This window comes from Gallinula chloropus (assembly GCF_964237585.1).
Source record: "Gallinula chloropus genome assembly, chromosome: 2".
Classification (NCBI taxonomy): domain Eukaryota; kingdom Metazoa; phylum Chordata; class Aves; order Gruiformes; family Rallidae; genus Gallinula; species Gallinula chloropus.
This window is the reverse complement of record NC_140086.1, coordinates 99,304,382-99,328,154: the sequence shown is the minus strand read 5'-3', so window position 1 is coordinate 99,328,154 and position 23,773 is coordinate 99,304,382. Positions and strand designations below refer to the sequence as shown.

General features: G+C 39.8%; 1 protein-coding gene across 1 annotated transcript in view; it reads left to right on the top strand.

Moving 5' to 3' along the window:
* Nucleotides 1–16,600, top strand: part of DCDC2 (doublecortin domain containing 2) — a 66,402-nt gene extending 49,802 nt beyond the window's left edge. The window contains exons 9-11 of the mRNA XM_084279978.1: nt 2,924–3,024; nt 14,767–15,096; nt 16,320–16,600. Of these exons, the coding sequence (XP_084136104.1) occupies nt 2,924–3,024; nt 14,767–15,096; nt 16,320–16,427 (539 nt within the window). The 3' untranslated portion in view covers nt 16,428–16,600. The remainder of the gene's footprint in view (nt 1–2,923; nt 3,025–14,766; nt 15,097–16,319) is intronic.
* Nucleotides 16,601–23,773: the final 7,173 nt, after the last annotated feature.

The window sequence follows — 23,773 nt, the reverse complement described above, 5'->3', positions numbered from 1 at the left end:
ATATAGCTCTTCTGAAAATAGGATACTTTCACATTTTGTCTGAAAACAACGTCCTTGATGTGGGCTTTTTGGTGACTTCTCTGGTGGCTATTCTTTCCCGTTGCAACCTGCCATGTAGTTTTGGCATCTTCCAGTTGCAGAAGAGCCATAATGCTGTTTCACTTCAGACTGCTTTCTGTGCAAGGCAATGCCCAGTGTTATCCTTGAGAGATGCTGGAAGTTTGTGCAGAGCACTTTTCAACTTCTTTTTCACTTATGACCAGCTTTCTGAGCAAACAGTTTTTAGAAATGCTTGGAGAAAATCCCTTGGGGATTTCAGTATTTGCTTATTGAAAGCTCCTTATTACTAGCTTTTTGGGTACACTCTTTTGAATGGGAAAATTGGTTGCATGACACAGCTAGAACTTGCGTTTTCTCTCCCTCACTTCCTCCTGGTTTCATGATGAAGGTTTTTGAAATTACTGCATATCTGTCTCCTCCTGTGGACTTCAGTTGCTGGGTTACTCAGCGTAGCCCTGAGTCTGATCTGCTCTTCTAAGGAGAGATGCTTTAAAATTGAGAATCCTCAACTCTTGAGATTAATTTTGTGGATTTGGCCTCAGGGCCAACACATGTTCATATCCCTTGTACCTTCTCATCTGCCCTGCCAGAGAAAAACCTGATGAGAATTACCTCTGCACCAAACTCCTTTTATCTCTAGAAGCCAGTCAATTCCCATTTTGCTTAAAAGACTTGGGGATCTTGAAGGCAGAGGTGTTATTACAGAGTCTAAATGGAACTTTAGTGATATTAAATGCAGTTCTCTCAGACACTGCTTTGACTTTCTATAGTTCAGAGAGCCAAGGAATCTAGGACAAAGTTACTTTCTCAAGGTACTTAAGGGAAGGCCTTGAGTTAGGAGGGTCATCATGGTGGCTTTCAAGGAGCACATTACATTTTCCTCTCGGAATACAGTGGTGATCTATATCTAATTTGAACATCTGCTATGAGAGGCAACACTGATAATATCAGGTAAGAGAAACAGAGCTTTCTGTCCTTTAGGGAGCTCAGAAAAATGGGAAATGTGAAGTGTATTGTTTATTTAAAAAGTATCTGCATTCAGATACCTCTTGTTTCTGCTCTTAACTACTCCATGTTCTTACTAATGAATTTATCGAAAAACCCTGTCTTGGAAAAGAGGTAACGAGATATGTACACATAGCTTGTCCAAGATTCATCATATTACTAGCAAATACTGGGTGTCCTTAGTTGGTTTCAATGAAACATATGTCAGCAGATGAATTTTATTTAATAATCCACTCAAAAAAAAAAAAAGGAACAAAAAAATATTTCCATGCTAAGTATGAAGTTGGAACTTTTTTCAAGTTGTGTGAGATGTTTAGCATAAGAATTCAATCAGTGATGCTAAGAACCCTGTGGTATTTCCAACACCAGTTCTTTCAGAGGACAAGTCATATAGATCTTTTGGTGGAGAGGGGAGGCTCCTGTGCGACTGAGTCTCAGGTATGCAAGCTGACATGTCATCAGAAAATATCTTTCCTAAGATACAGCCAGCAGTACCACTCTCACTTGTGATGTTACATAGACTTCCCTGTTTCTGCTTCTTTGTTTCAAACTGTGAGAAGGGCTCTCATTTCTGGTGGTCTGCTCAGTGACATGTCAGCAGAGATCTAAGGCCGTCTTGAAGAGCTGGCACCTCCCTCCAGTTAGCCATTTGCGGTGGTATGGTGTGCCTCTGAATTTTGTTTCCAGGATAAACTTTCCTTAGTTTTTATAGTGATGAGAAAGTAATGGGGAAACTAGGTTCCTTTTTCTGCAGGTGGAATCTGGATTTCTCTGATTTTGGGGTTTTTCTCCTTTCCTTTTCCTCTTTCTCAATGTTTCTGTGAGTGGCTCCGTCTTTAAATAGGGCTGTTTATTTAACAGTGTTCAGCAATGTAGATCAATTTGCATGGTCAGTTGATGCTTTCGAATTCACATCCTGTTAGGAAGAATTGAGAGGCAATCCAAACCAGCACAAGTATTTTTCCTCTTTCTTATTGTAATTAGTTATTATGTTGGATGTGAACATATCAACATAGGACCATCTGTCTTTCCCAGATAGATGGAGACAGGGAGATGATTTGGAGTAATCTATGCTTTTAATTTCTGGGCTGATTTTGGTTTGGGGGTAAGGGAGAGAGGAATGTGTGTCATTCAGAAATTGTTTTCTGTATGTACCCGTCTTCACTTTCCTAATTAGCTGATACTGAAAGATGCACAGTAGAAACCTCGAAGACCCCTAGTTATTACTTATACTTGGGGGGAAAAATACCACTAAAATTAAAGGTGTAAAATCTTTGCAAAATTGAATATCATTGTAAACATTAACCTTGATAGCTAGCAATATGTGCTATTTAGTATGAATGTCAAATTTCAGCTATAATTCTACTTGCCTGTGCCCAAGAGTGGGGAGTGGCATTAAACCCACTGTTTCTGTTAAGCTTTTACTCCTTACCTGGATCACCATGTTTGTTTTTGAATCAGAGCCTGAGATTTCTACTAGATGTGTGTTATAGTGCTTATTACTAGAGAGCACTATCATTGACTGTAGAAATGAAGTAATATGTTGTTGTAAGGTATTAAATTCAGATTTACTATTGACCTTTGCCAGAAGTGAAGGAACTTCAGATCCAGGGCTTTGTTCAGTCTCTGTTCCCTTTCCTTTTTCCAATTGGTGTAGAATGTAAGTATTTATTATTAAAAAGGAAAGGAAAACAAATTGACAGTAATGGGAGACTGAAAACCTCATTAAAAGAACTGTATAGGGAACAGTGGGTTAGCTCAGAAATGTGCTTAGCAACAAAACTGATGCAGTTCAGCAGTTGTGCCACACAGTGTCACAATTGGACTTCACTTCCACTCTCTATCTTTCCCTTTGCAGGTGAAGATATTTACAAAGCCAGCAAAGAGCGGTCTGAAATGTGGGGAGCAGCTGAAGTGCAGGAAGATGAAGATACTCGTGTAGAAGTTCCACTGGACCAGGTATTGATCGAGCTTTAAATAAATGGCGGTTTTTAGGTTCACAGGTTGTATATTGTTCTTCTTTCCGCAGCATCTTTCAAGTGTATAACGTGATTTTGCAGGAATGATTGCAACAACTCAATTATATGGTTTCTTTTGTGGGAGCTTTAGCAAATCTTCCATTCTTTGTTACTGTGTCAAATAACAGTCACTTTTTCATCATATGTCAGCTTGTGAACTGCACTGAGAGCCCTCATAGGGCATTAGAGAATCAAGACTCCCTGCCGAGCCTATAGGTCTCAGTCCCTTTATACTAGTGTGAAGTAGTGTAAAGAGACTGTGACAGAATCGAGGTCAGAATTCCTGCAGTCTTAAACCACAAACAGGTATGGATTTATCCAAGTTTTGATAAAGCTGCCAGCACTTTCTTCTGTTGGAACAACCAGATACTCACTTAGCTGACTTTCTCATCATAAGACTTATGAGCAATAAATAGGTCTTGATAACTCAATATAAGATTATATTCTCTTTCTACTACTTTTTTTTATTAAAGAAACTCCTGTCAACTGAAATAATACAGGTAATCGACAAGTTTATTCCAATGAAGTGGAGAGTAGAACTGTTTAAAATACTTCCTGAAAACTTACCTGTTTTTCTTTTTTTTTTTTTCCTGCTAATGAATTTCTCACAAGACAGCCCTCTTTTTCATCTTATGAGTTTGTGGGATCTGCCAACTTGTTCAAATTTTTGTCCAGACCACAAGATGTTGCATTTTGCTTTTTATGTCAGTTCATAATGGCTTGGGGCTAGACACCTAGGCCACTAGTTAATATTTCTGATCCATGCTGCAGTGTAAAGGATTACAGCTTACCCAATAGATTTCTCAAGCTAAAACTCATCCCAACAACACACAGGATTTCTGAGCATTTTTCTGACTTCTATCTCAGTGCTGAGGAACAATTGTTAATGTGAGGTTGTAAACAAATAGGAAGGAGGGAGATAAAAATAGCTGTTTGTAAATACGCTTTAACTACCTAGGGCACAAATGATCCAGGAGATACCTGCAGTCTGTTGGAGATATTTTTTTGATATAGGTAGTAGGATATATGATTAGGAGACACATTCTGCTGGATTTGCCACTCATGAATAAAGAGAAACTGGTTGAGAGTGTGATAGTTGGTGGCAGCTTCAGTTGGGGTGGCCATGAGACAACAGCGTTTCAGACCCTGAAGAGGGAAGTGATGGCAAATAACAGAATAAAAATACTGGAATTCAAGAGAGTGGACTGTGGCTTTTTGCAGGGGGAAACTGGCAGGCAGCATCCTGTGTGAGGTTGCCCTGAAACGTTGAGGAGCATAGGAGATCAGAACACAGGATTCCTGACATCATACTAAAAATGGTCGAGTGTGGGAGGTAGAAGAGGGGGTGGATGGACTGCTGAGGAGCAGTATGGAGACATTACACATTGCCTATGGGCAAATCACACTTAACCAATCTCTTTGCCTCAAAGATGGAAGAACTGTCTCTGTGGATGGAGAGCAGCTATTGTAATTTATCTTGCTTTCAGCGTAGACTTGCATATTTGTAGGAGAAATTGGAAGAAGCATGGTAGCTGTCTTCCTTAATATACATCCTTAAGGGGGTAGGGACGGACTGGATTTCTGGGCTACAAGGTGGATCAAAGACTGGCTGGTTTGATGGGATTTAAAAGGTCAGTTGGTTGAAATTTAAGTGGCATATATTTATAGATGGTGGGTTTGATACTGGATCTGATACTTCTTAACATGTTCATTGGTAATAAGGATGATGGCAAAGGATGCAGCCTTGTCCAGGCCAAATTGCTATTATGAAGTGATGTGTAGGCCTGCCTTTCAGAGCAGTCTCAACAGCTTGAAGGAACGAGCTGGCTTGAACCTCATAAAGTTCAACAAAGGGAAACAGGAAGTCAGGTACCTGGAACAGGGTAACTCTGCATTGGTACAGTCAGCATGGGCAGGCTGAAGAGAAGCTCTGCAGCATCTCTTGTGGCCAGCAAGCTGACCATGGCTCAGCATGTTGGTGATGAAGGTTGTGCAGCCTGGGCTGATTTGTAAGAGCACAGACAGGACATTAAGGGAGTGGATTATCTCCCTTGACTTGACACATCTGAGGTTGCTGCTGGAGTGTCCAGTTTTGAGACCTTCCCAGTACGAGAGAGGTATTTGCAAACAGGAGAGAGCCCAACACGACAACACACTAAAACATTTAGAAGGCTAGTGCCTATGACACAAAGAAAAGCTTAGGGAATTGTGTTGTTTCACCTTAAAGACTAAACAAGAGAAGGCAGAACAAATCGCTCTCTTCAGCTACAGACAGAGGGAGTTAGAGAGAAGATGGAGCAAGACTTTTCCCTGTGTTGCACAGCTAAAAGTTGATGCAACAGTCAGAATTTGAAGTGAGGAAACTACTAATTGGATATGAGAAAATTAATTTCAGCAATGAGAACTGCAAGCACTTACCCATCCAGAGAGAGTGAGGAATCTTCCTCTTCAGTGATTTTTAAAATTAAACTGGACAGGGCCTCAAACAACTACTTTTTACTTTGAAGTTGGTCTGGCAGGGCACTGGCCTAGATGATGTCTGGAGCAGTTCTCTGCACAGACCAAGGGGTGTGACAGACCCCACACTGGGGTGTGGGGAGAAATTTTTACAACTGTTAGTACCTGTATATAATTTATCAGTATGTAAAGATCATATATTGAGAGTACATGCCCAAAATTATTTTACTGGTAAGGGTGTGGGGCCAAAACTGTTTGGAGACCCCTGCTCTAAAGATCTTTTCCAACCTAATTTTTCTGTAGTTCTGTATTTGCTAATCTTTGATTATTTCAGTCTTCAGTGATTATTTTTTTTTAGTAAGCCTTGTTTTTTTGTGCTTACTATTTAACTTGTGGGGTTTTTTCAATTCATTTGAATATGGTTAAAAAAAATACTAGACAGATACACTTTTCTTGTCTTCTGCCTTTAAAAAATGCCTGAGTAAAATAGACAGAAGTTTTATGGGCTTCTACTTCGTTTTATATTCTGCCTGTGATACCAATCTGTTCATTAACAAATGCCACGTATGAAGTTGCTGAAGGATGGCACCGCACACATCTGAAAAGACATCTGTATGCCCGTTTTATTTTAGACTACTGTTTCAAAGAAGGATCATTCTCAGTGATTTATGCACTTTATTGGGATGGAGTATTGCTCAGCTATTCTATAGACACCATTCTTCAGGATGCGTGAATCAGGTGATGGAAAAAGGCAAAAGCCTGACTGTCCCAGTCCCTGATATATGGAATACTACAGCTGTGTCTTTTCACAGCAAATAGCTGCTCCAGCCGCAGAGGCTTATGTGCTAAACACCTTTGGGCTCATCAGCCCTGTTAATTGCAGTTGTCCTTGTGAGGTGTTGTGATAATTAGGATGTGTTGGTTGTACTGATAGTACTGACATTGGGGTAGAACATGCCACCTGTCGTCTTAATCTTTGTTTCTTGTGACATCCTGAAGTATATCCTGCCCTGCTCTTGACAGCGTAATAATCAAATTGAGAAATGATTAGCCTGTTTATTGGCCTCTGAAGGTGCATAAAGAATTCCTCTGGGTAACGTAAAGCATTTGACAGTGCAAATTGCGTTGTCAGGTCTTAGTTTTTAGGTTGACTGCAATTAATATGAAATCCAAGAGCCCTGGAGATGGCAGCCTTACTTCTCCACGGAGGTGCTACAGGAAGCAGCTCTGCCACTGGGTCCCATCAGTTTGTCTCAGCCAGAAGATGGTGCCAGTCACCAGGGAGGGGAGAACAGCTAGCTGTCACTGCTATACTTAACAGTGATAGCTAGGGTTGTTGATACAGTTGCCAGTGAGCATGGGTTGTGCTGGCAAGCTTGCCTGACACCTTCACCTTCATGTAGCAAGGCTCATGCATTGTCCTCGGAGGCAAAAATTTTTCAGGTGCTACCCGCTGGTTTTGCTGCCTATAGTTGGAAGCAGGTGTGTTTGAGGGGAAGAAAATAAATCAGTAATACACCATATTAGTAATCTGATTTTCATATTTTCAACTAAGCTAAATAAACCACCAAAATGTATTGCAATTCAAGCCATGGGTTATTTCTCATTTTAAAATTTCACTTATAGTTTCCTAGGTAATCTGGCAAGAAGCCAGGTCCTTCTGAGTAGCACTGAGTACTTTTTCTTCCCAGATAAGTGAGGTTACACAGACCTTGGAAACATTTAGCATTTTGCTTGTTCAGGTTCTTATTAACAACCAAATTAAATTGTTTTAAATTCTGTGATGTAAAGCTTTATGGCCTTATCACTCATGCAGCTTCTGTTACTGCTAGAAATATGGAAAAGGACAGCCAACCAAGGCTTGACTACCTTGCATAAAACATAAATATTTACATGCCAGTTTTCACTAGAATGCTGACACTTCTGATACGCTATCATTTCCATCAGCCACATAAATGAGGTGGTGGAGATAGAAATTAGTCTTTTTTTCTTGTTATGCACCTTCTCTGTCTTGCCATTTGAAGTACACAGTTGAACAAATGCCAGATTAGCCATTAACTAAACTTAGTGTAAATACTGCCTAGACACCTGCTTGTGTCCTATTCTGTAAAATGCTGTCTGCCAGCTGAGAACACATTAAAAGAACAGGATTTGCTTTACTCCAGACTAGCTGACAGTTGTAATTGAACATCAAGGAGGAAAAATCAGTGTTTTGTCTAAAACCAAACCAGACCCTTCTGTTATATATTCTGTACCAGACTTCAGCTTCCAAATGCAAAACCAGATAGTTTCTTCTTTTGACATGCAGACTTGCTCCAGGTTGGTTGTTTACAACCCTGTGTCAATATCCATGGAACTGATGACAGATTATGAAATCAATTGTGCAAATACCAAGGAAAAAAGGTGGTTTTATTGCAGTTCTTTCTAGGGAGGCAATACAATACAATACAAGATTCTTACTTGAAATGGAATTAAGTGTGTTATTTCAAGTTTGCTGATAATAATATAAATAAATTCAGACTTCTGAAATAAAAAAGCATCTGGTAGTAATAATATTGAAATAACACTAGAAGTTTGCACTGCTTTACTGATTTCCATAAGTATGGTGGTTGCCCTCCCATGCTGAGCCCTCGGGAGGTGGGCTAAATGTGAGGGTTACGTGGTACGAAGTTGTCCAGTGTGTGATCCCTACAACAGAATTCAGGCATGTTGTGCCAGCCTGCTTTGCCGTGGGGTTTATGATACCGGCTCTTAAGATGTAAGTGTTGTATAGTGAATCTGTTCTCCACACACACACCCCACACCCCTGATTTATCATCCTCATCTCCCTCTCTCTTTCCGTGTTTGTTTGTGAACATCACTGGGTGATACATGATACCTAAGGGGCACTGCTGTGGGGTTATGTTTAGACGTTCACCCTCTTGGTTCTTCCACTAGCCATTTGCTTTCCATTATTGCAGGCATGTCCACTGGTTAATGCAGTTCTGATGCCACTCACTGTTTCCCATTTCCTTGGGCCGTGATGTGAAATTGTGTAGCTCCCCTAGGTGCTCTCTCTGCAGCTGGAGTATATCATCAGTAGCAGAAAATCTGCACCTTCCCTTTGCAGTCTCTATTATGGAATATACATTTTGCTTTAGAGACCCAAGATTCACATCAGTGAACAGAACAAAATGTTTATCTGTCCTGTTGCTGAAGGCAAAATGTTAAAGTTTGCATTGATTCAACATTAAAACTGGCTGGCTCCTCGAGGAGACTTTCCTTGGTTAAAAAGGCTAGCTTAATGACAAAACATTTTGCACTGCATCAGTAAGGATTTCAAAGTGGCATTTAGAAAGAATGCACACAAAACTTTTTATGCTTAAATTTCACTACAAATAATGCAGCTGTAATTTAAACCTTCTGGATTTTGAGTGCTGACAAGCAGATAAGATTTTTCTCTGCATGTTCCTCTTTCAGCTCCGCTGATTTACACTTAATTATTTTATTGTTTGTCTTTGTGAGATAGGGAAACTTATTCTGGTTGGTTCCCTGCAGCTTAGCATGAAAGACAGATCTTCCCTCAGTTTCTGCATTGGATGGCTGAGATTTCTGAAGCTGTAGCAGCAAGGTCTGATCTTTTCTTTAGAGCCCTGTGTGGCCCTCACTTCTTCTGAAGCCTGAAAATGCAGTTTTGTAGTAAAACTAGTGCTCTCTGTTTGTACCTGCCTTCAAAGAATCTAGCAATCACAAAGCAGACAATTTCTCAAATTGCTTAACTTTTAGGGCATTTTTCATTCACTGTAGAAGTCTGTTTCTGGGAAAAAAATAAAATCTGTATTTTTGCAACCTCAGTATGGCTTCTTTTAAAATGCTTATCAATTATCTTCTTGTCTACAGCGATGTTGAACAGATCATACTGTATTGTAGTGCATGAAGTTCAGGTAAATTTTTTCTGCAGACATGGATAATGTTAATGAAAAAAATGAATGTGATTGTCAGGGAAATAGATGGAGAAAAATATTGTTGATTCAGGTACATCTTAAGAAAGTAAGGATCTGATCAGATGTTTTCTTGTCTGCCATGGCCGTCTTGTGATTAAGGAGTTATGCATGCTTCCAGTTACCACATAGTGAAACTGAGCAATGGAGTTTGAAAAGCTGCTTTTTCTACACTTCAAGTTACATAGTTTCCATTCAGTTGGACTTCTGGATACTCTGATCTTAAGAAAAGTTAGACTGTGTGGATTCAGATGCTGCGTATTTTTTTACAATAAAAATAAATTAAAAAAGAAATAAAAAAGATGCATTGAACTCATAAAGAGGTTGGAGTTTAAATGTAGTGGGGACAAAAACTTTTTTGCCTGGAGGAACAACAGCACATTTACCATGTGGGATTTGTAAGACTGAACCTTAACTATTCACTTGCTTGTTTTTAAGAGCCTGGGTTTTGTAAATGATGTGGAAGAGAAGAGGGCTGCTGTCACTTAGCAACCCTATCTTGTTCGGGAACAGAATGTTTTGCTGTTGGAATCTGTGTGGTGTGGCTACAAAGCATTCCTGACTGGGTAGGAGCAGGGGCAGCTCTGCTCTGGAGAGGTTTTGTGCAATCAAAGATGAGTGTTCCTGATGCTGCATTTGTGAGATGGAGTCATGCCGGTATTTGTGACCATTAAGATTTTTGTTGTCTACCTCATTGTTTGTCTGTTGTGACCATTAGCCAAGTAAACATCTCCAAATGGCTTCAATAAAGCAAAATTATGTTTTACATTAATGATACAAAATAATTTCCTCCTGAAATGATTTGTGATACTGCACTTTTCAATATTCTAGTTTCAGTCATGTGTAAACCTTCTGAGAGGTTACATTAGCATCCCTAGAGGAAAAGAAGCCAAATGCTTCAATGTCTGAAGATTTCCTGACTTATTGCTTTTGAATGATGATGGCATTTGGTAATGCAGCTCTTAATGAATGATAGCATGATGAGTGTAATTAGAATACATCTTTCTTTTTTAAACGCTCTGTTTTTGCTGAGATTAAAAATACCATCAAGCAATCATACTTCTTGAATGCAAAATGAAATTCACTCTGTTCCTCATCAACCTGCTAGTAAGTCAGGAGGTTTCCAGAAGTCCAGCTGGCTCCATGTTTCCAGCACGAAGTTGAGAATGACTTCAGTCTTTTGTCAGTGCATCTATTGCTAGTCGATGACATGCAAAGAGTTGTGCTCACAGTCAGAAAGGAACTGTTTGAATACTAGTTATTTTAACTGCTTTCAACTGGGAAAGTGCAAAGGCTTCATCTTCACTGAAAAGATGCAGCCAGCAGTACAAGAAAGAAGGTTACTTCCTATTTTCTTGCAATCATACAAAAGGCAAAATTAAAAACTTTGCTGTGATTAGTTCTGACTATAGGAGGAATGAAGAGTATCCATCAGAGTCACCAGAAAAGTCCCCAGCCTTAGAAGTTGTTTACTTACCCGTGAAAATTACCTCAGAGAATAAGAATGTAATCACCTCATGCTTCTTCAGGCCTGGGTTGATTGCTGTCAGGTTCAAGCAGTGTTGCAGATTTTTGGGATGTGGGCACAGGACTAAAGTAGCACAGGAACACTTCTCCTAAACTATATGAGTTTAGTTACCCTGGGCTACAACTGGCTGGGTGCTTCCAACATGAATTTTTGAAGTGCCCCTTGTACACTCTTATGATCCTGGAATCTCTCCTGTCAAAATGTTGGTGTTAATATTTGATGTTCATGTTCGTTCAGTTGTGGTACAAAGTGGTAAGAGACCTCAGTCAGGCCTGGAGATACAGTTGGTTCTCTGCATTTGAGATGCTCTGACCTTTTACTGGAATCCCAAACTTCATGTGAGCCAACACGCTGACTGAAAGCTGAGCTCTGTCTTTTCAAGTGCAAGAAGGGTATCCAGCCAATGCATTCCATATAGGGAGCTCTTACTGGGAATTTTCTGCTTATTTAAAAGACAACTGATGAAAAGCTAAAAAATAATATGTGAAATGTCAATGCCTTTTCACAAATATACAAGATGCTTGCTAACTTCTAGAAATGAGTCTCATAACTCCTGCAAGGACATGTAAGTCTGAATCTTACTTTGCTTTCAATATGCCCATCCTGATTCCTTCTGACTGAGAGAGCACAGTTTGCAGTAACTTTGCTGGCATTTTGTACAGTTGTAGGTGGAAGGATGGCTGGAGTGTACTGAATTCAAGGAAAAGGTTCCCATTGACTCCAGGGAACTCTGAATTATACCCTGACCCAGCAGGCACTTTAATGTAGGCTTTAGTTCACTATTTCAAGTTCACTGAAGTCACTGGAACTGTTCAAAAAGGTGAAATTAAGCATGTACATCATTTACAGGCTTTGAACCATAAAACCCCTCTGTTTTTCTCCCTTTTTCTGTTTTCCTCCCTGCATGCATATATGCACATAAATATTCTCTTTCCCTAAATATGAAAAATCTAACTTTTGCTAAAAATCTCTCTCAGTTAAGAAGGTGCACTTACAGTAGAGAATGCTAATTTATGCATAGCTCATCTCAGTAGAAAGCACCACACTTTTTATTTAAAGAACAAGGTATGATTTGGTAGGCTATTTTGGCCTTCAGTTGCATCCCCACAGTTCTGTCTTAGGTTTGCTGTACGTTCTGAAATGTATCTTCTGTGGTCATTTGCACATTTCAAAGCCTACCTATGACTCTGCATGCAGTAGGAACCATACAGGGTTTTAGATTGCCTTGCAGAAGGTCTTTTCCTCTTGATCAATGTCGATTTTAACTTGTCTGAAATGTCTATTCTAATGTAGTGCAGCTTGAAAGGAGGTTAAATGAAGAACACATTTTGCTTTCCAATTATTAGCTGCAAACATGACTTTATTTTTGTTGTTAGTTGTAATTGTTCTAGTAATATGCTCAGCTATCTTGAAATTTTCAGTTACTATAAAAACATCACAGTTGTTCTCATAGGATTTGTTTTACTGATCTTGTTTTACACTATTATTTTTCAGGCAATTTAGTTTGACCAGTCAGGTTAAATTAGTTGAAATTTGAATGTTACTTCATGCCAGTTCCCTGTGAGCTTCCAGTGAGTTTCTGGGTACACTTCAATACCATTGTGTGTATCTTCTGTGCTACTCAATTCTAACTCTGAAAAAAATTGCTTCCACACCTATTGTAGACAGTTTAGCTACGGTACCCCCTTAGGAAGTTACTAGCCCTCAACTGTCCATGCCAAAGACTGCTTCCACAGCAAGGAAACCAGTAAAAGCATATGCACGCTGATACATGTATTTTACACCATGGCATAAAGTCTACCTGGCATCTTCTGCAGTCCAAAATGAGCCATCATAATAAAACAGTCAAAAAAAGGGCAGAAACTCTTCTGATTGTACCTGCTATTGGGCAGTAACAAAAAGCTGGAAATAATAATACATTGGATGATAACAGCAATTAACTCTGACAGTCTGGGTTTATTTTTCTTCTTTTCTTACCCTCTCCTCACTTGGTGTTTGTACTGTCATAGCAAACAGATGTCACTAAGCAAAACCAAACCCACTTGGTTTTAGCTAGCAGTGCCTGGTGCATTTTATTTGTCCCACCTTCCCTGTTTCTGGTCAGACCTCAGAGCTGCTAATTCCTTATCAGACCAAAAAAAACCCTAATAGGTCACACGTGTAAAACTAGCACATAACTTCTGAGAATTTATGGATCTATGGATTCTCTGCTATTTTTATATGCTAGAGGTTACCCATGTTGGCCCAGTTTTGCTTTGGGTGGTGTCCTCTTTGAAGGTGTCTGTAAAGCCTTGGCTTGTTTAATTTTTGTCTTGCTGATAATAAAGCAAATTTGATGTTACCAGGCAAAAGTGAGTCAGGAAGGCTTGAATAAAAAACACATGGAGGCTACTGTACTTCAAACACTACTTATGGAGCTATTATTTGTCAGGTGACCATGTAATATTTTTACTAATTCGTCATTCTATGGATTATTACAGGATGAGAACTTGTCCTTTTTGAAGCTGTGTCAATGTAGTATTGTACTTTATTATGTACTGGCATAATAAAGTTGTTTTATGTTGCTACTTTGATATCAAAGCAAAAGCAAGGTGTTTCATCGAGGGGCTTCAGTCAGTTGCTGGTACTGCTGAACTGGCTTTTACTGTCATGTTGAAGGTGATGAAAAAATTCTTTTGAAATGTTAGTGTTAGTGAGGCAAAGAGAGTTTTGGAAGACATAACTTACAGGTCAGCAGCAGATAGCTGCCTGCATAAAGGAGATGCTAATGATAGTAAAATTCCAAACACTTTTGATTAAGAGATAATCTATTGCTCTCAGATTGTTTGCTTTAGATTTGCAGTCTAATGAGGCTGTGTGGGAGGCAGACACCTCTCTTTATTTTCATTCAAATCCCAGTACAAGTACATAAGTCATCTTGTCAGCAGGGGCATTGGTTCACTGAATAGTCAGCTGAATTTTCAAACCTGAAACTGAAAGACAAGTGACAAAAACTAGATAGCATGTGCATAAGTCTTGCAGGTTGTCATTAAATGATGTTTCTAGCAGCTTTCTCTAAAGTTTCTTCTTCCTATCCCTCCTGTCTGCTGGTCTGACTCTCTGTAGGAAAAATTACTTGCTACATGTCAAACAAATCCTAATCATGCCATCCTACATAGGGGTCTTTGGGAAGGGGAATGATGTTATGGAAGTGACTGGTAAGTCTAACTCCTCTTTGTTGCTACTTTTCTGTGGATGTAAAAAGAAGTCAGGATGCACAGCAGGACTGACTGGCATTGCATGGCCTGGTCCATAAGTAAAATGCTTCTTGGGGAGCAGTCTGTGGGCTAGTGATGTATGATATTTAATTCTGTCAGCAGCTTGTAAAGAAGTAAGTGCAAAATGCTAGAATGTCAGAGAACCTGGAATAGCTGGAGCAAAGTAGCTCTTTCTGTATTAATTAAATCTAACTCATTCCACTTGCTTTGAGTATGGTCAAATGGATTAACCTTGTGTAACATATTTAAATCTCATTAACACATTTTTATATAGAACAAAAGTGCATTATGGGATGTTGCTACAGGAGTGTCATTTTCTCTCCATGTAGACAAACGTTGAATTAGCATACTTACTCCCCACTAATGATGTAACTGTGATTTTGATGTCTGTCACGTTTCAGAGTTGCGTGAGCATTCTGATTAAAAATGCCTCATAATGCTGCTGCTTTTCCTTTCACCAGAGGCCAGCAGAAACTGTAGATGAAGAAGAAAATGCTGAAGAGGAAAATGACAGGGAAGAGGAAGAATATCCAGAAGTGAATGGAGAGGCAAGTGGGGAAAATTTTAGAGAAAGAAGAGACATGGAAGAAAACGAGAAGAAATTAAATGAGAATTATGAAGATGAAACAGGAGAAGCAGAGAATGTTGACCAAGCAGAAGAAGAGGAATTTATCCATTTAAATGGCAAGAAAAATGAAGAACATGGTGAGGGAATGGAGCACTTGAACTACCAAGGTGATCTTCAGCCTGAAGAAGAAATAAAAGAAGAGGATTCTGACAGTCGGAACCAGGTAAGTGTTTATTCTTTCAGTTTGTTGTTCTTAAGTTATTTTTCCTCATTCATCTCAGCCTGAGGATTCTCAGCTAGTCTCTAAGTAGCTCATTCCTGGTAAGGTCCTGAGAGCATTTACAAGAACTTCAGTTTGTGGAAAAAGCTGTTTTCCATCTGTATAGATCCAGTTACATCAGTAATTACATTATATGCCCTCCAACTAAGAAAGCAGATGGGATTTTTTTGCTGTTTGATGAATCTGCATCTCCTGATTTCCTGAGTATGCTGAGTTTTGGAAAAAAAGTAATAACAAAATCTTGCAATTTCCAGAAAAGCATAATCATTATGTATTTCCACACTACATTGTCTTTTTGGACAGAGCAGAATCATGTCTGATGAGTTGGCTTTCACAGAAATTGCATTTCAAACAGGATTTTGACTTTGCTTTGTGGAATTTTAATCTCCTTTTCTTAGAAATTTGAAACATTGGTAGAGATAAACAAGTTCCTTAAAGCAAGGGGCTTTAGTCAGTTCAAAAGCTAATATCCCTTTAATTTAGGAGAGGTGGTATCATGCTGTTGGCTTAGATGGAGGCATGCAGCCCAGAGAAATAAAGTAGACTACCCTGTCCGATGAATGGACCAGCAAACAGAGTGTGGGAAATGTTTGGTCTGGTGGGGAGAATCCAGATCTGAGAAGAGAGAGATTCTTAAGCATCAGAACAACTTGATGCATATTCCCTACCTATAGGCTGCTGAAAACCAGACTCTCCCTTTGTTCTTTGTGAGGAACTCTCCCTCTTGCACTTGGCAACTGTGCTTTCTTCTGTTTCTGTATAACAGACAGAACATTTTCCTAATTAAGAGAGCTGAGGAACATTACGTTTACTTGGGCCCTGACTTTATTCTATGCTTGATATATTGATTTTTTCTGTTTGTTTTTAGAAAAGCTGAAGTTATTTATGGAAGTGGAGAAAGTGAGTGAGCATTCACTTGGAAAGGATATGTGGGTAACTGGATGCTTGATGAAAGAACTGGTGGGGGGAACCTCTAGTTTGAGTACTTTCTCCTTTAGGAGGTATATAAGTATAAAGTAAATAAAGATGTTAATGTGATCACTCTCGGAAAACATTTTTTCACGTTAAGAACACCTTGTGGAAAGTGTAGAATGAAGTGTGAGCACTGTGTTGAAGTGAAGTCTTTGTTCCCTGATGAAGTTAACAGTACCTGTCCTTTTTCCTAGGGCGATTCCCATCTTGAAAGAACATCTACAAACCCAAGGGTGACAATCACCAGTCCACAGGAAAGTGAAAAAAATGATCAGAGCAATGACTATGCTGCAGTTGCATAGATAGAAAAAAATGTAATGAGCAGAAAATTAAAGATTATGATACTGAAAATATAAAGCATGTTATTTTTTGTGATGGATAACTTATAATGGGAAGATAGCTTGAGTCCCCACATACCGAGTCTTGAGATGATAATTTCTTATGGACTGATTCAGAAAACATAAATAGCTTCTATAAGAACATTGAATTATTTTTACAAGGTGAGATTTTCTGATAGAATTTGCAGGGATAACTACAAGAGAGTACTGTATAGTAGTATTAGAAATGAACTACACCATGGTAGAAGATGGTCAGCAGTAATAGAATAACAGCAACAATGACACTGTTCCAGAAAAAGGAAAAACCTTACCCAGATTTGATGTCAGAACTTCCCTGAAGATTTGTTCAGAAAAGAGAAATTATTTTTGAATTTTAATGAGGACATAATGGAGTTTTTTCCTTTAAAATTCTACGTGATATATATGATTTCCAGGCATAGCATTAAGATAAAATTAGAGTATGTTCCTCACTTAATGGACTTATGTCCACAAAAAATGGTGTGCTGTAATGAGGTGTCAGTCCTAATGTTACTGAATAGCAGATTTGCAATATATTAGTTAGAATCATTAGCTTTTACATTCATAAATAGCACTTATTTAGCAATGTCAACAGAGGCATTTTAATATGAAACACATTAGGATGAGCCTGCCAGTTTTCTGTAAAATTCGGCAATAATTCCTGCATTTATGAATCCTTTGCATAGCCTTAATGGTTAGAAGTGTATCATCATCTTTTAGGGCATGTTGACTCCTGATAGGCTGTGGCTTAATTTGCATTAGTAAATAAGGCATTGATCCACAGCATTAGTTCTCTTAATGACACCAATTCCATTGCTCTTAGGTTTTCTCTGATAGCAATGGGAATAATTTGTTGTTCATAGAAATACATCCCTGAGCACAATATCATTAATTATGCAGAAGAAATAGTGGGTTTCCATATTGTTAAAGCTGGTAAATTATTGCTGTGAGAAACTAAATGTCATTTTTGTTGATTTCAAGGCATTAAGGCAAAAATTGCTTTTGTGAACAAATTGAACTTGAAGTACTGTTTGAAGAATGTGAAGAACCTTGTCCTGACTGAAACTCATACAAACAACTTCAATTTTTTTGTACTATTAAACATATTTTTCCAGTGAAGTAGAAGTATGTAGAGATCCTTCAGCATGTTTACGAGTACTGGCAATGTAAGTATAAAAACCTGTAACCATAAAAACCAAAGGAACAGGGTTAGAACAGTTTGCCCTGCAGCATCTTTGAATTCTCTATGGTTCGTGTGTCCTTTGTTGAACCCCCAGACAAGAGTCTGAGGTAATATTACATTTGTGATCGGTTCAAAATAAGCTCCTAATTTTTCAAAGCTCTTAAGCAAGTATGTATGCTTCTTTTATTTGATACAATTAACTCTGTGCTCAAATATCTTTGATTTCACTGGGACTTAAGACTTAACTTTAAGAGAAGCGAAAACCAACCAACTTACCCCCTGCTCAAACAGAATGACTCAAATAACTGTATGTGCTACTGAGGAAAAACAACACACAGAAATCCTCTTGGTTCCTTTATAGTTAATCCTGCTCTGGAATAATACATGCACCAGCATTAAAACCCCCTCAAGAATACTTAACCAGCCAGAGAAGCCAGCTCTGTCTCCTCAGGGGCTTAGGGGAGTTTACCTGCTGAACCTTCTGCTCAAAGCTGACCAACAACCTGGAGTTGAGTGGCTTATATGCCTACCCATAAGCATGAGTGTAAATGTGGGGCTGAAGCAAGACAAATTACAGTAATCTTGTGTTGAAATTTCTGTGAATGGGCTCTTTGCTAGAAGTTAATTATGTACCAAATACAGGGCGCTACTTACTGTCATCTTATTGCAGATTAAGACTTGAACAACCTTGGAGACATTCTTCATCCCCAAAAGTTTGAGGTTAAGTCAACACCCCAAAATATCTGACAAAAATACTTAATTTGGAGAAAGTTTGCTTCAAAATGCTACCCCTAGAAACAATATTTAGAAGAAACTGAGGAATTTTCTCCTTTTGTTTTCTATTTATAGCTTCTGCCTGCCAAAGGTTTCTGTCATTTCTTCCCTTTTGCCCCCCCAAATGTTCGGTGTCTTCCATACTTAAAAGACTTACACATATCAACAAAAGTAATTTAAAAGCTTAAACTAAAGTCTAGGGAAATGTAATGTGATTACTTTCTTTCATGGGAACATGAAATCCCCACGAGTGTTACTCAGCCTTTAAAATGTCCTCACCTCTGTTTTCTTTAAGAAACACAGGATATATGTCTTCAGAATAACAAATCTGACTTTTTGGAATAAAGATACAGCAGTTTTGTCATTTACCTACAACACTTGCAACATGCATTTTGAATCAGGTTCTTTTATATAGAGAAATTAGTTTATGCCTAAGTAAATAATCCTCATGCTAAAGCAGATTTTTCTGTCTGGGTATGCCATGTGTGATGGCTTAATGAAGTTTTACGTGAGAAATACATTAATTTGTTAATCTTATGCACAACAGTTCTGAGTTTAAGATTTGTGCTCTTGGTTTGGTATTATTTTTAAAATAATTTGCTATTAAAGAGAACTCGAATACAAATATTCCTGTGTTTTGTCTCCTATGAAGTCCAACTGTAAACCTAGCGCTGCTGACTCCACCACTAACCCATGTCCCGAAGCACCACATCCACATGTATTGCAGCTGCGAAAGAAAATACGCTGACAATTCAGCTGTTACAAATCTAAGTTGTAAATCTAAAGGTAACATCACAGTTAAACTGGCCACTGGGGTTTACTTCAGGCTAGGATGGGATTATCGGTATGTATATACTGTTCAGCTGATACTCAGCAAATAACATGAGTTGTATCTGTTTGCTGGCAGCGCTTGAGAAAAATACCAGAACTTCTGGGTGTTTCTTATTTGAAATTCCAAATTCCTTTGCGCAAATTCCTAATTTTCCATATGCTTAAATCCTATAGGACCACAGTTTCCATTACATTTTATATAACACTTCGGTGCTTTGTCATATCAGAGCCAAAATAAAAGATAGTTTCTGGGAAAAAAAGGCGTGACCATAAGGAAAATATAATCCCCACTCAGTCTCATATAAAGTAACGCAAAGTAAACCTGCGTGCAGAAGAAATAAAGACCAAGTGTAAGTATCACACTTGAAAGTATGGGGAAAGGATCGGGTTTTGGGTATTTTGACTGATGATCCTAAAGGTTCATTAAAATAACTGTTAGATAATAAGTGTAAGTACAAAACAAAGTATCTCTAGGAAGGGTGCAGGATGTCCTAGAAAGAGTCCAGAGAAGGGCTACAAAGATGATTAAGGGCCTGGAACATCTCCCCTATGAGGAAAGGCTGAGTGAGCTGGGACTGTTCATCCTAGAGAAAATAAGACTGACTAAGGGGGGACCTTATTAATGTTTATAAATATCTTAAGTATGGGATGCAGGGGGAAACTGCCAGCCCCTTTTCAGTGCTCTGTGGGGACAGGACAAGGGGCAATGGCTGCAAGTTGGAGCACAGGAAGTTCCGCACCAACATGCGGAAGAACTTTTTCACAGTGAGGGTGACAGAGCCCTGGGACAGGCTGCCCAGGGAGGTGGTGGAATCTCCATCTCTGGAGATATTCAAGTCTCGTCTGGATGCCTATCTATGTAATGTGAGATAGGGAGCTGCTTTGGCAGGGGGGTTGGACCCGATGATCTCTGGAGGTCCCTTCCAACCCCTGTGATTCTGTGATTCTGTGATTTAATGAAATGCATCTGAAGGGTATGCTGTTTTGGGTGGCTAGCAGCCTTCAATCTAAGTGTTAATCAAAAGAAATGCTTTAGACATGGCAACAGACAGTGAAGCTGTTTGCTCTCTTTAGTTAATTGCGCATGCGTGTATATGTATGCATTAACTTGTAAGTACCTGCATGGGCACTGCAGCTGTGTGTTCACACATCCTGCACACATAAATAGTGTGCGTGTGTGGTAACCTAACTGTGTTACTTTGTTAGTGATGGGGTTGTTTGTACCTGAAACTTGCTATAATTATACAGGAAAATTTAGCTAAATCTACTAATAACTAACCTCACAAAAAGGGTGACATCTCTTTAACGTAACGTGTGTGCTTTGGCGCTTTGCTGAGCCAAGGTCAGAAGGCTGGAGGCCCCAAAGTAAAATGGAAATAGCAACCTAAAAATGACTGGGAGATATGTAGGTCATAAGGAAGAGGGCAAGATTTGTAAAATTCAACAAAGAAAGGGCAAGTCCTGTCTACTACAGGACATGATACCAAAACTTTCATAGGTCTTCAGTACTCACTACAGTGTGGGAAACAGGATTTAAATGAAGGGGTGTTTTTGAAACAGTCAGCAGACTTCCAACAACCTATGTGGTTATCAGGAAAGCCTTTAAGTGTTCATGTTTTACTTGCAGTCACTTACAGCTGTGATGGTACTTAGCTCTAGTATTTGCGATTTTATAAATTAATCCCTGATTCAATTATATTTTTCTGCTGTCCTCAGTGGGACCAAAATTGAATTGAAAAAGTTAAGAACTTCTACTCTCTAATCCTAAAAAGGTCTCAGAATCTTGTTTGCTATAAACTAGAAGGAATGTAATTCTCAATAAAATGGTTTGCATTTTTGTGTATCAAGAACATGTCCATTCATTGTTAGGGTTTTTCAAAGGCACAGGTCTTATGCGTACTGCTTGTGCTGGGAACTCTCTGATGAGGGTCTGTGCATTCCAGTGTCAGAAACAACTCCAGGTCTCTCCTGTAAGACCAGTTCCCCTGGGCGCTTCACCCTCCTATTCCAGACAGCAGCCTCTGTGCCGGCGCTGACACGTATGCAGCTGGTGAAGTCAGGCTCTGAATCCAAGCTCCCTCTGTAGAATCATTTTTGAAGGCATTTGCTTTTTCCATACTCCAAAATAAAACATGAATAAGTTTTGTCTGAGGCTAAATTCCTCTCCTGAACACTCACGGCCTCAACACTGGTGATGTCCAGGAGCGTGGTCCTGCCCTGTGCCAGGCTTCCAGGTGTGCACAAAAGCACCAGCCAGGTCTTCAAACTGCCTCACTTCACATATTCGGCCCCAGTCCTCCAGGCTCTCCAGGTCTCGACTGGAGAAAAATTGCCCTCCAGAGGATGATGCCGAATATCAGAGATCCTGGCTGAGTCACCCTTTACGGAAGATGCAGCTTAAGAATTAACCTAAAATTGGATGATGTGGAAGGATAATGTCCACTTGGGATCCGCTTCAAAATCCTTCCCCTTCCTCTCCTGCTTTGAAGAAGCTGAATTACACAGGAAGGAGAAACTTTGGCTGGTTCTTGCAAAAGGCAATAACAGCCTGCAATAAGGCATAAATAACCTAATACCAAAGCACTGATGAGCCTGTAACAACTTCAGTGGTGTTGGATGAATGGCAGGCCATGTCCAAAATGTTGTTCCCTCTTCAGCAGGATGTGATTTCCTCCTGACTGTTCAGAGAGGAAGAAAAAGAAGACCAAGAGTTATTCTGTAGCCACCCTTGCCACAGAGTTAGGCACCTTTTATTTTTTTTTTCTATTTTTTTACACAATCATGAAATAAGTTATAGCTTGCAGGGGTGGTATGTAAATCAAAACCAGTAATCCTAAGTGGCGGGACGCTTTGGTTTACAAAAAGCACGTATCTATAAAGAGAGCCATGTGCTTCTTCCTTTTTTCACTGTGCTACTTGTGTTTCCTTTTCCTTCAGCCCATTTCCTGAGGAGCACTGAGCACGTGAGACCCTGTTGTGGTTTAACCAGGAAGGCAGGTAAAACAACCACAGCCACTGGCTCTCTCCCCCACCCCTCCCGCCACGCTCCCCCCGCCATGTCCAGGTACAACTCATGGCTTGAGATAACGACAATCTAATAGGACAGAGACAATCTAATAGGGCAGAGGATGAAGATGATGATGATGAGGATAACAATGATAAAAGAATATATAAAAAAAGTGATGCAGAGCACCATTTCTCACCCTTCTTTGAACAATGCAGCAGTCCCTGCCCCCCAGCCACTTCCCCCAGTTATATACTGAGCATGATGTCACATGGTGTGACATCACATGGCTGTCCCTGCAGCCAGTTGGGGTTCCCCCTTCCAGCTTCTTGCACACCCCCAGCCTGCTCGCTGGTGGGGCAGTGTGATAAGGTGAAAAGGCCTTGACTTGGCACAACCATTGCCCAGCAACAACCAAAACATCAGTGTGTTATCAACATTGCTCTCCTCCTAGCTCCCAAACACAGCACTGCACCAGGAAGACAATGAGCTTTATCCCTGCTGAAACCAGGACAGGCTCCCTGAAGGGTGTGGGGAAATTAGAAAGGGACTGTGCAGAGTTGGATTTGACCTCCTCAATTAAAGCGAAAGGTGCCCTAGCACCTCCAACCAAAACATCTAATCAGTGGATAGATCTTTGGGTGTCAGGACTGCAGTGGAAGTAGTGGGATGAGAAGCATCCTCTGGCAGGCTGCATGCAGGAAGGGAGGTAGGGTGAACGTGGGTGTTACAGATCAAAGTAGTGTTTTTGTTGTAAACTGACAATGAGAGTGACTTTTCCCCTAAATCTAAAAACCATTTCAAACCCCACCGTTAGGAGTAAAATCACACCCTCCTCGTAGTGGGAGACTGTAGAGGCTTTGAACAGAAGGATTTAAGAAGCGTCTAAGGTGCAACACATTGCTTTCAAATCTTTCTAGAGACATTATTTCTTGTTTGTTTCACATCCTGCCTGTATCAGAAACTGAAAAAACCCCTAAGTTTGTCAGCTTTCAAATATAAAAACATTGAAGTTTCTCTCTCCTTCAAAAACTCTTCAAGTTCATGGGATGAAAACGCATTGCTAGAAGCTTGTACTCCAAATCCAGGGCATTAGCTGGTAGGCTAGATCCTGTCAAGATGCTGAAAACATTAAGATATCATAATTTATTTTTAAGTGAGACTTAAAAAAAACCCCAAAAGTTAATCTTACTGAAATTAGTCATTAAGAAAACTGCTCCTAACCCTCTTTCTTTTGCTGTGGTAGCTGAGCAAGACTTGCCCACACTGTGAGCATGCTTGCTGCACTCTGGCAGCTGATCCAGCTGCTTCCCAGAAGAAACTTGTGACATGGTGACTCTGTCTCTCAGGGGTATGGGGTCAGAATTGGGTCTGGCTATATGGCTGGGGCTGCTGTCTCCCCTCTCCTGCAGACTTCAGCCCTGCTGCAGCTGTACCTCCCATGGAGCTGTGCCGCCTGGCAGTGCCCCTTGCTCCTGGCCTTGGCTTGCTTCCCCAGCA